This window comes from Mustela nigripes, chromosome 12 (assembly GCF_022355385.1).
Source record: "Mustela nigripes isolate SB6536 chromosome 12, MUSNIG.SB6536, whole genome shotgun sequence".
NCBI lineage: Eukaryota > Metazoa > Chordata > Mammalia > Carnivora > Mustelidae > Mustela > Mustela nigripes.
Genome location: NC_081568.1, coordinates 107,435,115 through 107,448,612, shown reverse-complemented (window position 1 = coordinate 107,448,612; position 13,498 = coordinate 107,435,115). Strand labels below are relative to the sequence as shown.

General features: G+C 39.2%; 1 protein-coding gene across 5 annotated transcripts in view; it reads right to left on the bottom strand.

The window, feature by feature from the left end:
* Nucleotides 1-11,448: 11,448 nt before the first annotated feature.
* VCAN (versican) overlaps nucleotides 11,449-13,498 on the bottom strand; it is a 110,849-nt gene continuing 108,799 nt past the window's right edge. For all 5 annotated transcript variants that reach the window (XM_059418196.1, XM_059418192.1, XM_059418195.1 and 2 more), the window contains one exon: nucleotides 11,449-13,422. In XM_059418196.1, coding sequence (XP_059274179.1) covers nucleotides 13,295-13,422 — 128 coding nt within the window. In that variant the 3' untranslated portion in view covers nucleotides 11,449-13,294. The remainder of the gene's footprint in view (nucleotides 13,423-13,498) is intronic.

Genomic DNA, 13,498 nt, shown 5'->3' with positions numbered 1-13,498 from the left:
ATCAGATCTGTGAGGGCAGGGTATGGGGAGGTGGGAAGGCTGGGGAGGGCTGGAGGTGCCTAGCCTCAGCATGCTTTGTAAGTGTACCCAATGGGCAGGTTTGAGAACCCTTGTCCTACAAGATCATGTCCAGAGCTGCACTGCCTGCCAGCTTATAAGAAAGGCAAGTCATCAGGCCCCACACTAGACCAAGTGAATCAGAAGCTGAGAGCAGGACACAGTGCTTTAATAAACCCTCTGGCAGATTTTGATATGCCCTAAAGGATGAAAACCAGCGCTCTAAGCTCTTGCCATTCAGAGCATGTTTTACCTTCCTTCGAGTAACATCAGCACCACGTGGGGGCTTGTTGGACATGCAGAATCTCAGACCTATCCCAGACCTCCTGAAGTAGAGTCTGCATTAGAACAAAATCCCCAGGTGACAGGTAGGCACGTTAAAGTTTGAGAAGCACTACTCTGACATAATCGTTCTCAATCTTGGCTACAAATCGGAAGCATTTGGAGGAGCTGTAAAAATTACAGCTAGGCTGAGCAGGGAGCTCCTGGTTCTCCTATTTCAGCGCACAAAGCTCTACCTTCACCATTTTGCGATAAGCTCTTATTGTAATAAGGGCTCTACTGCAACGAAATGCTTTGGGCTTCATCTACCCTATTTTCACTAGAACAGCCTCATGATGGCTGAAATAACTAAATTAGTACAACTCTTGCTTCTGGCTATGCTCAGAGGGCCTCGCAGTATCCCTAGATCCCAAAGCAGCCTCTGGTTCTTTCTGGGAGTCTTGACACTCTCACAGACACTGTGGTATGTTCCCTAAAGTCCACACTCTGCCAGAGCCACTAGATTTGCTCTGCTCTTCTCCCCCTAACTATGGGTCACACGTCATTCCTTTTATCCCAAAGCCACAGCACTGCAAAAGCCTTGGTTTCAATGTCTCTCAAAAAAAAAAAAAAAAAAGTCCCTCAGCTTCAGTGGTGAGCATAGATGGGGTAGATCCTTGTCCTCCTCCTTCCTCACCAAGAACAGAAATGAAAAACCTTTCCCTTTAGTTTTCAGCGAAATGAGAATTCCCCATAGCAAGGTACATGATTTCCCAGAACTATCTCTTTGGATCTATCAGACACCACCAGATCCTAAACACCGGCTTAGGTCGTGGTAGGAGCAGTTATATTTTGGGAGCAAACTGAGTCCTATCGGAACCAAGGCTCAAGAAGCCCCTTCCAAATTCGATGGAGATGCTGGAGCCCACATTTCCACAGGTGCTGATCTCAGGCAGATCTGCTTCCTGCCACGCCTCACCTGCCACTATTTCCTGTGGTCTGACAATCCCTCCTCCCCTGCACCTTTTGGGGAGTTAACTTAGGATCTTTCCGTGGTGTTCCAGACACAAAGGGGGCTTCCCCATCCACTTGGAGCATTGAGTACACAGTTTCCAACTCCCAAGCAAGGAACTGGCAGACGTAAATACATCAAGTTGGGCCAAAATGTTGTTTGGCACGATGTCAGTATACTGTAAATCAACTTACAAGATGGCAGAAGACATGACTTTAAGAGAAATATTTGAGACAGTGTTTTCAAGAAGATTCTTATTTACCACAGAATTATCGCAAACTACATGCTGCTTGAAAACAAATCTTCCTTTCCACACTCAAACATTTATTTTCGTTCTGAACTCCCAGGCTATTTCTAGTTTCCAGCAAAGTCTGTTTTGTTCCAAAATGTCTTTAATCCTGAAGGAGATGATATATATTTTCAGTGTGTCACTGTAGATGTAGAATGTTCTCAAATTGTTTCGAGAATGCTGAAAACTTTCAAACTTTTCAGGAGCAACTACTGAAAAGCCAGAGGTACCTTGTTTTGTTGTCATAACCTTGTAATAAAGTCAGAAATGAATCAAAGAAAGTCAATAGAATCATTCCTGGGTTATAGTTCCAGCTCAAAAAATATTTGTTGAGTGAATGAAAAAACTGGTGTACAAATGAATCAATTTCTGCTTTTATGTTGGTAGCCTAAACCTAAAGAGATTTCTAAGGGTTATGAAAACTTGGAGCACATTACTTCCCTAATTATTTTCGTTATCTTTTCTTTGAAAGTAAAAAGTTGGATATTTTATTTGACCTCTATTTTCACTTCAAAAATTCGCCTATTCACATACTTAGATAAGCATTCTCAGGACACGTGGTAAAAGTGTATCAGGACTTTACTATTGTGCATGCTATGATATGGGTTATACTTGCAAATTTCCTCCAATACTTTCTTGATCTCTGGGATCAAGTTAAATGGCTATACGGAGATTTGCCCACATCTTTCTGGAAAGCAAATTCTGGTTCGGTTCTAATGACAAATATTTCCTTCGGTTTAACAGGCAAGAGTGGAAGTCACAACATACTGACCTCCAGCAAGAAAGGGCACTGATATTTACTCTGACAACATAGGCTTATTGAGACATGAATTGCACCTGTATTTTTCAAAACATTCACTTCTGTGATAGTCTACAAGTCCCAATAGTCCATATATCCTCATCTGCTAAACCATTCAGCCACTTACCTTAGGTGGCTGACAACCGTGGATGGCACATTCCTGGAGCAGAATGGTGGGAGACAGAGAGGCAAACAGCTTCACCTTTTTCTTCTTTTGTCCTCAGCTTCTGAAGCTACTGGTTAGTAGAGCTGCTCAGTGAATAAAACATAAGTTCTTGATGGCACCTGTGGCAAGGAGGTAACGAGTTTCTGTCTTAGTTTCGGTGTGCTGTTATTAACATCATCCCACTGACCTTAATTTCAACAGGCTCCCCCTTCACTCCCACACCTAAGGAGTAACAATCAAATGTATTAATGAGCTCCAGAGTCCAACTTCCTGGGTATCCCTCCTATCTTATGCACCAAGTGACTTGGGGCTGTCACTGTAAACTCCCTGCTCTTGTTCCTCTGTCAGTAAATAGGAATGACATAACATCAATGTGAATCTTAAGGAAGGTGGTTTGGTCATCCATTGAACAGATGTTTATCGAGTGCCCACTGCATGCCAGGCACTATGCTGGTGTTTGGAACAGAGTGATGATCAAGACAGAAAAGAAAGTCCCTGTGCTCATGGAGCTCACATTATTGTGAGAAGAAACAGTTGGAAATACACTTAGGAGAGTGACTGGTTCCCAATAAACAGTCCTTCTGCACTTAGTGACTGAGCGCTCTTCGGAGTCATGAGGGTTAAAAATAGTGATCTCAAGCAAATACGCTCTTGAACATTTTCTTTCCTAGTCGTGCTTTTCTGTATTTTCCAACACGTTTACAATGAGTGCTGGTTACTTAGGTAACAAAAAGAGCAATGACGTAATTTAACAAATACCTCATGGTGTATACTGGAGAGAGATATGGTTCTGGTAATGATTCCATGAATATCCACTGCCCAGGCTCTTTTCAGCCCTGCGAGCTTTTCTGTTATTTCAGCATCTCTCATCCTTTGGTCTAGTCTCTATCCTGAACCTTCTCCTTTGTGGATGGACAAGAATGTTATTTTTGTGTTTTGATCCTGCATTTAGTTAAAAAAAAAAAATCACTCCAAATTTTTTTCGTCCTTATACAACAAGAAAATCCCAGGCAACTATTTGCCCTATTGCTAGTGAGCTTCAACTATTTATTGTTTTTTCAGAGGAACTGTCTTATATCTTTAGCATAAATCCTTTGTAGTATTTATTTTCCTTAACTATGGATGCTAAATGTTACAATTAATATTTTTCTTCTTTCAGCCTTCATTAGAGCCTCACCAAACCACAACACCTTCTTTTTAATGACACGTTTTGGCTCTACCTAAATTAGTACAACCTTTAACAATCCCAGAAAATGATCTTCCTTTCCTAAATCTTTTCCCAAAACCATGACATTGTTGTGTTACTCTCATTCTGCAGAAATTACTTGGCTATTTATTTTCCTGGGTTACCTTTCTGCTTTGCTCATGACATTCCTTTTTAAATTCCCAAAGTACTCTTTTGTTCTACACATCCTTGTACAAAATAAAAGTATCTGTTAATTTCCACAATACTCTCGGGAGAAAAGACTCAAAGTTAAAAAAATCAAAAGTATTGCCACGTAGTAAGCATTGAAGATATTACTTATAAGAAAGCCTATGTCATACAGGTGTTTTTAAATGTAGGTTTTAAAAAAATTGCACCTCCTTTTAGCGCTAAAACAATATTCCTAAGACCACATGGTACTTGAAAAAAATACAGAAAAATTTTAGCAGTCTCCTTTCCCCCAACATTCAATGCACACCGGTATGTTTCATAAATCCACCTTGCATGTCACTCTGACCCCAGCAAGTCCGATACCATGCATACGCATCACACCATCCCTAGGTGGCGAACTGGAACTGGAGCTGATTTCTCCCTATTCCTCCCCAGTGAGGGAATGGCCCAACCTTTACTTCTGAGAAGGTCAGTTAAGCTTTAACAAAATTATGCTGAGGACTTGAGGGAACAGAAAGATTTCTGACCCAGCCAGGCAACACTTAAAACTGTGTATTTTACTGGACTACTTACAGAGTTTACAGGCTGTTCCAGTGAACTCCACTAGAGGTTTCTCTTCCTTTCAGCACATCTATCACCTCTGTTGAAGAGGGAAGCCCTTCTACCAATTATTTTCCACTCCTTGGAATCAAGACCCCAGAGAAAATGAACAGAATATTTCTTGGGGTTCCCGGTTGGCTCAGTTAGTTAAGTGGCTGCCTTCAGCTCAGATCATGATCCCGAGGTCCTGGGATGGAGCCCCGGATTGGGCTCCCTTCTCAGTGGGAAATCTGCTTCTCCTTCTCCCTCCGCCTGCCACACCCCATGCTTGTGCTCACTCACTCTCTCTTTGACAAGTAAAGGAACAAAATCTTAAAAAAAAAAAAAAAAAAAAAAGAATATTTCTTAAAGTAAAAATTTACTCTAAAAATACATTTTGTAAAAGAAAGTAATATCACCTTCTTAATGGAGACCAGCCCAGCTTTTCTTTTTTACCAATTCATTCCAAGGTAGGTGCTTATTCTTAAACTTGTAGAACTCAAAGACTTACTGAAATGGGTGTTCCAACAACAAAGGGGAAAAAGTCTTCTCTGAAGGATAAAGGCATGCCTCTATCCAGAGAAACAGGATGGGTTGGCAGCTTTAAAATAACCTCCCTTCCCTACTCTTCACACTTTCCCCATATATGGCCATAACACTTTCAAAAATATTGGGGTTTAGCCTCAGAGAAAGTTGTGACACACATGTGTAACTTGACTCCTACTCTTTTCTTCACTCCTAATTGTAAGACAAGCATTGAAAACCAAACCTGCTTATGATTTCAAGCTAAGGAGTGTCATACTTTATTTTGGAAATTTAAGGCAGAGAAAACAACCCCAGGACCAATCAGTTGCCATATGGCTATGTTTATGCACAGCTGGGGCCCGACTGAGAAGACTGGCAGTTACGACAATTACGTGGTTAGTGTTTAGTAGTTGTAAGGAAGGAACTAAAGATAACTAAAGATAAAAGCACACAATAGGAAGAAATCAAGAGGAACTCACACATAGTCTTCCAGACTGTAATGTAGCATGCCCATCCTATGATTGATATGAACTGGATTGCTGCCATAATTTCTCTAAAGAAATGCATCTAAAACACTCTGCCAGTCAGGAATCTAGTAGGAAACAGATGGCATAATCAAATTGGATAACTTAAAGATAGTTTAATAAAGGAACTATTTATAATGGTGGGCAGCTTAAGGAAACCACAATTGGTAGTGCAGTACTAGTGGGCCAATAGTGGTGAGGTCTTACTGCCTCAGTCTTGAAGGGTCAAGAAGAGAGAACAGTTGGAACCAGGGGGCAGAGAAGGTTATCTGGAGATGGGCACCTTGTAGAAGCTAATGACATTATTGCAGGGATAGGGCAGCCTATGAAAATCCCACAGTGTCGGGAAGAAGCCAAGAAGAAACACACGCTGATGTCAGCCTTCTTTCCCTGCGATCACCCACCATTGGTTCCCATGGCTGAACCTGATAGGAACAGTCTCACAGAGTCTCACAGGGCACAAAGCAGGAGGAGAAGGGTATAGAGCATATCTGGAGGGGCAAACGTATGTCTCCTTAAGTCAGATAGTTTTTCTGGTCTTCCACTTCTGCCTTGTACACAACTGGTACAAAGGGAGTCTGGCTTTTGATCAGAGAATGAACAGGAAGCCACGCTGGTCTAATAGAAAGAAAAAAATAAATTTAATGATTGATTTACTTACGATTTAAAAAAAAATCAATTCCTCCATTCTTCTTAGGCACATAACACCTAGAACAGGGTTTTTGGTTTTGTTTCTCCTAAAGCATTTTGGTATACTATGAAATTAGATTTTACTTTGTAGGTCATAGGTTCTGAAGAATTTTGAGCTGGAGAATGCCAAACTCTATTTGCATATTTTAAAGAATGCCTATAGTATTTAAAAGCTGATTTTGAAAGTGATGCGTCTAGAGATAGTAATACTCTTTGAGATATTGAGGACATTTGTGAGAAAGAGAAGGCAAGGGATATGAGAAATTTGCAGAGGTAACATTAATAGGATTCCATTCTTAACTGAATATGAGCATTAAATTATGAGTGCAGAGTGACTCTTAGACTCCTACTTTAAAAAACAACAAACGTGTAGATGGTTATTGGAAGAGGTGGATACTGATTCAATTAGGGACATATGCAGCTAATGTGCCTACAAAATCCAACCAACTGGATACAGACCCATCACACACAAGAAAGAGATATGGAAGTTATCATAATGTAGAAAGTCGTTACGGCAATGATGATGGTAGAATCAGGTAAAGATGGAGGGGAGCACAAAGAGACAGCCAAGAATGGAGGCTTTGGCCAACAACATTTTGAGAAATCAGACCTTTTCCTGTTTTAGTGCCATTGCAAATCTTTCCCATGACTCTAAGCCCCATCAGGGACAGAGACTTGGCCTGTTTTGTTTCTCCTGGAGATCTAGCACGGTGCCTGGCATATGGTTAAGTCCTCGCTACATATTATTGAACAGCTGGTGGGTTCAGCTTGGCTAATGGGCACAGGAGAGGGTGGTCTGATTTGGAACTGGAGTTATTCTGAGATTAATTCACTCCCAAGGATTCTCCCATTTCTGCATTTTTGGGGGGCTCCCCACAGAATCTGAATTTCTTTTCCTCAACTCAGTTGCTGGGAAGTTACAATATATCTTCTTTGCTTCTATTTTTCAATTTTTAACTTTTTCATCAGAATGATTCGTTGAATAATGTAGTTTTTAATTCCTGTATTTCAGACTTCGTTTCAGGCTTAGCCTTTAAGAAATAAATATTTTTAATCATGCTGCTTTATTCACTTCTTTTTGTTTTTGTTTTTTGTTTTCTGTAGAGAAAGATTATCTCACTTTTTTCTTGTAAAACCAGAGGTCCATTCAAAGTTTGGATAGTAATCATCACCAGACTGATAGGACGCATGCTCATAAATATGGAGAGATCATGTACCAAAAATCACAACTACTTTAAGGACTGTGTATCTTAAAGCAGTGGTCTCCAAACCAGGTTGCCTACCAAGATCCCAAGACACGCCCCCCCTCCCCCGCCCCGCCAAAGGGTACATGGGCACAAGAGGGAAGCAATTTCCAAAACTTCCAGTCTTACTTGGCCTCTTGCCTAAGACTCATCTGCCTAAGAAGGTGTCTGTTGTAGAGGCTGTTTGTTCTCTTTTTGCATCTTCTTTACCAGTTCTCATAAACTTCAGTAGGGATCCAAATCATCTGGAATTCTTGTGGAAACCCGGTTGCTCTCCCATTACCAGAATTTCTCTCATTACCAACAAGTAAGGTAGGGTAGGGTCTTGCATTTCTTTTAAGTTTCTAGGTGGTGCTAAAGCTGTTTTTTCAGGAACAAACTTTGAGAGTCAAAGGCTTCAGACAATCAGCCTTTTCCCACTTTACAAAAAACAACCACCACATCAAACACAGTTCCAATCCATCCTGAATCTTAGGAGGCATTTCCATGGAACATGAAAAACTATGAGCAAACAGAACAAACCAAAATTAATTATCCCAATGATAGTGTACAAATCAAATCTTTTTTTAAGGCAGGTGTTTGCAAAAATATTAAGAATGACTTCATTGAGTGGTCAGCTGAAAGATAATTGAAAACAACTTTCAGTACAATGCTATGGGATTTTTGGCACATAATTCAGAAAGAGGTAAAAAAGCTGAGTAACGTTGCACAATAAAACTATGATTTCCATAATTTCCTTGTATGTAAATAAGTTGTCTCAGTGTTTAAATCTGTAAAAACAAAACAGGAACAGAACTGAAGCTAAGCCATGATATATTTCTAGTTCTTAAGTAGTATTTACTCACAGAAATCTGAATTGGGAAAAACAATTCCAATCATCTCACTGAGATGTATTTCTCTATTTTAAAGATTTTATGTATTTATTTGAGAGAGAGTGAGAGCAGGAGAACATGAGCAGGGGGAAGGGTAAGGGGAGAGGTAGAGGGAGAGGGAGAAGCAGACTCCCTCCTGAGCAGGGAGCCAGAAACAGCTCCATCACAGGACCCTGAGCCAAAAGCAGACGCTTAACCCATTGAGCCACACAAGCACCCCTGAGATACATTTCTAATAAAATTTTACAATTTGTATAATTATCTTTCAAGTTCTGTAATAGTGTAATACTGTTTTGATCAATCATATAATCAGTAAATTACAATGATAATTCAGTATGAGAGAAGATTTTAAACTTTTACACTTTACATTCACAAGAATAATTAATTTTCATAAATTTAAGTTTTGATCTCTATATGTTTGATACCTAAATCAGTAGAAGACTTTCAGGCATATAAATGTATAACATTTGTATAAAATTCCATGGGGGGAACTGAAATTAAAAAACAAGTCTAGGGGCACCTGGGTGGCTCAGTGGGTTAAGCCTCTGCCTTCGGCTCAGGTCATGATCTCAGGGTCCTGGGATCAAGCCCCGCATCGGGCTCTCTGCTCAGTGGACAGCCTGCTTCCCCCTCTCTCTCTGCCTGCCTCTCTGCCTATTTGTGATCTCTGTCTGTCAAATAAATAAATAAAATCTTTTTTTTAAAAAGTCTAAAAATAAGAAAAGAAAAATAAAAAATGTCTGACTGTTAAAAGTCTTATTCTTCAAGCATTTTAAAAATGGATAATAGTAGGTATGAAACCACTATGGTATTTAGATTCCACTGAATATATTTAAGAATAATGTTACTTGTTTATTTTAGAATGTCAATATTTAAAATATGCTAAATATATCATCTTTTACAACTGTTTGACTTTATGATGAAAAATGTTTTTGTTGACAACTTAAAATGTGATGGGCATATAAGCTTTAAAATTTTATTTTAGAAGCAACACTACCAAAAATCATTTCAGACTTTCTGCTTTCAGGCAGTAAACTTTTAATCTTTGGCAGGGATCATGTGATAGGCTCAGGCAGAACTCTGAATTAAGTTTTAATTAAAACCCAAGCTTTGCTTATTCTGTAAACACCTCAACAAAAACCATTTCTGTTCTTGTTTGGCATTCGCTCTTTCTTGTCCAGCTGGGATCCAAACATACAGAAATGAGTAATAATGGGAAAAGATTATACAATCTTGAATGACTCACTCAAAGACCTTTATAAACTTTCTATTTAGACTTGTTTTAGAAAAGAATCATTTTCCCAAAGTTTGGTTTGTTTAGCAAATGTAAATTGTGCAAAAAAAAAAAATGCCCAGATATCAGTACAAAAACATTGCTGTGGGCATTTTTCTTCAAAAACCATCTCACTGCATTTGTAATATTAGGAAACACAAAGAGAAATGCATTAAAACACATTGACATCATCAAGTCTGTAACCACTTGATAATAACATATTTCTTTTTCTAATATATATGTTCTTTGCAGATTATTTTCTTGGGAGATATTCATGCTCAGGTTAGGTACAAAATCTACTCTGGACTTTTTGCAAGCTATTACATCTTTTCTGTCCATTTCCAAATTTCCTAACTTTATTGTACATGATATACGACTTCTGGACAATTAGCTCAAGGCTAACCCAGTTCCTATTTCCTGTACTGTATTGAAAATTCACTTAAGATTAGCAAAGGTCTATTGTCTATGACATTAAAATGATATATCCCTCCCTGTACAAATCTCTTACCTCTTTTTCCTTTTAGCTACTCTGGAAGATTACCTCTTCTCAATAGCCCTCAGTGGTAGGGACACATTCTTCTTCCTGATATGCAGTCTAGCCTTTAGAAACAGAAAACCACCTCTGGCTGACTTTGAGTGCAACAAGCCTCCTTAAACTTCTCACTCTGTTCCAGTATTCTGGGTACTAGAACATCCCACAGATTGCATTATTTGCACCTAGATCAATAAAAACTTATGTGATGGGCTTATAAACATCTAATAAGAGTGTACATGCACAAGTAATGAAAATGCTTGTCCACTCCCTTGGGTAATTTCTGTTTAAAGCTCTGGGTAAAAGGTATGACAGACCTGATTGCACATTGTAAGGACAAGCTCAGCAAGGAAAAGAATCTCTTCTGCATCTATTCATGTCCAACTTCCCACATATTTTTGACATTCCAAGAAAAAAACCTCAAAATAATTTTCAACTCGCCTTTGTCCTTTCTGATCTTCTATACAACCTTAGAACATATCATGGATGTGTTCTTCCAAATTATCAGTAAACATATTGAAAAGAATGGGCTGTAAAATAATCCCCATGGGATGCATGCAATATAAAAACTTCCTGTGGGCAGAGACCTCTCTAACTCATTCATTGCTGGATCTCCAGGGCCTAGGAATGTGCCTGACGTAGCAAGTACTCAATCAGTAGTGAAAGAATCCAACATGAAGGAATGGACGGAAATCTGGGTGGACAGAAACTTGATATTTTTGACATCTTCTGATCACTTTTTAGATAGAACCTTCTAGCCAGTAAACCAATCTCTTAAATGTATAACAATTGGAACACAAAATTTTGTATTTTTCTTGAGGATATCATGCAGGCTCTGGAGATTACCTACATTGACTCCAAACTAATTATGTGACTTTGGACCAAGAACTCGAGTTTTCTATGGCTGGTCTCTCATTAATCAGACAGTAACAACACCTGTCTCATAGGCCTGTCGGGAGACGATACACATAAAGCACTTGGCCCGGTTCACAGGAAACACTCTGTAAATGAGGTATCACTTCTCCTACAGCATGTCTCTTTCACATTTGAGATTAATGCCTAACCACGTAGATGTAAACACTATCGGAATTACTCTCTCAGTGTTCGCAGGTATGTATATAATCACTTCTCTGTTAGCCACAAAAATCATTTCATCCAAGCCATCAGCTTGAACTTTGTGATGGAACTAGAACGTAAAAATGTCGGTGCACATTAGCATTTACAGTTGTAAATAACCAGACCAGTCACAGTATAGTAAAAGAAGGACTTTAGGTTTCTTTGGTGAAACAAAAGCAGGTATAAAAAGTTACAAAGGTTTTAGATTTTCATTCACAAAGAAAAAAAAAACAACAGTCATTCACATTTTACACTATACACGTTATAATATAAATACAGGAACGTATTATGTGCATTGTAATGAAGGCGAAACATTGAAACCTAAGATGTCAACACAGTATTGTTCTGTGCTCTGGAACACTCAGAGGTGGATTATACTTGGTGCAGCAACCAAGGGAACTTGCTCAAAGATGCTGAGGATGATGGGAGCCACTGTTGCTCCTTCCAAGCCAAAGGAGGTTTCATGAAAACGAATCCGTGTTGGGTTTGCTCTTTTTTGCATTTTATTCGTTGTCTACTCTTCTCAAGGTTGTTCTAACTGAAACTGGGGAAAGACTCCTAAATGCTTTCTTTCCATTATAGGGTTTTCCTCAAACGTTAAGTGGATAATGACTCAAAGTCATTTTCAGCAGTCACTTTATTCAAATAAAGGGGAGAAAACACAGTAGGAAGAGATAGGGAGAAATGTCAACATGTACACTCCACCTAACAGGAAGAAATACCCACACTCCACGCTTAACTCCTTGCTCAGAAGGGGCAAACACCATTTGCTGAAAGCTATACATTTTCCACTCTTCTCAGAATAAACACTGGATGCGTTCTATCCATCACATTATTTAATCAAGGACAAAATACCTAGATTATATGGTCCCAAACGGTGTAGGGGAAGCAAAAAGGCTAACACTGAAAAATAACTAGCATACTAGGTCAATTTTCAGGTTTGGGGGAAAATAACATCCAATAAATTAAATCAGTATGGCTTACTTCATTTATTTATGTATGCTTCACAGCTGCAGCATTCATACATGAACATTCAAAACTTTATAAAAGATTAAAATGGTTATATATACAAAATTTCTTTCTTTGACTGTGTGTGGCTGTTTTAACAATCCCCCACCCTCCAGAACCCTTAGGTCTATATCCACTTGAAATGTGTTGATCTGTAACCTTGCAAGTTAGTGTTATGAAAGCCATTAAAAAGGAGACCTGGTTGAGTTAATAATTAGCACTTTGACCCCTAAAAAAAATGCTCCTGGTCCTAGAAAAGTCCTCCGTTCAGGCCTTTCTTGTAAGTGAAGAAAAAGGAATGCAGCAAAGAAGAGTTCCACGGTGCAGTCCCTAGTTCTGTGGGGATCCTGTCAGCCAGGCTTCGGCATCACATGGAAGCAAATCGCCCTTATGGCTGACATGGCGCAGTGACCTACGAGACCTTGCGTTTTTGTTAGCTGTCCAGAAAAAGCCGTCCTCAGTCTTGCTGACAAAAGCCAAGGGAAACCGTTTCCAGCCTAAACAAACTACAAAAAGCAGCCGAACCAATGATTAAAGACCTCTGAGGCTCCATAATCATCATTAAATACGCCCAAACTCTGTGTGACTTTTTATTTTATATACAGGATTAAAATCAACATTAAATCATCTTATTTACATTGCCATTGGTGCTGAAATGGAGCTTTTTAAATAGTACAGTAGGCTGGTATACATTATAAAATGCTCTGCACTGGAGGCAAATAGAAAACTAAAGAAATTCGATAGGCTGGAAACGGTGACTTTCTGCCCTCATTTTCTTTCATCTTGTTAGCTTTTCTTCTGAATGCCAATTCTCTCATTTAAAAACGTTTTGGGAGCACAGCAACCCCAAATGACTGGACGGTGGTCCAAAAATCCAAACCAACTGATAATACTTCTAGAGGTGATAGGAAAGGCACAGGAAGTTAGGACTTTGGCTGAAATGATGAAAACACATGTTCGCCATTTTAGGGATCAGCGCCTGGACTCCTGCCACCTCCGGCTCCAACGGTGATCATGTTTTGATGTATTTATTGAATTGTCCTTTGCTGATGAGGAATTTTTAAAGTATTTCTTAGAATAAGTCCTTTGGTATGCAGACGCTACATGGAAGGAAAGAAAGAAAGAAAGAAAACACAACAATATTACTTGCTCCATACCCTAAACTACCAATACCGT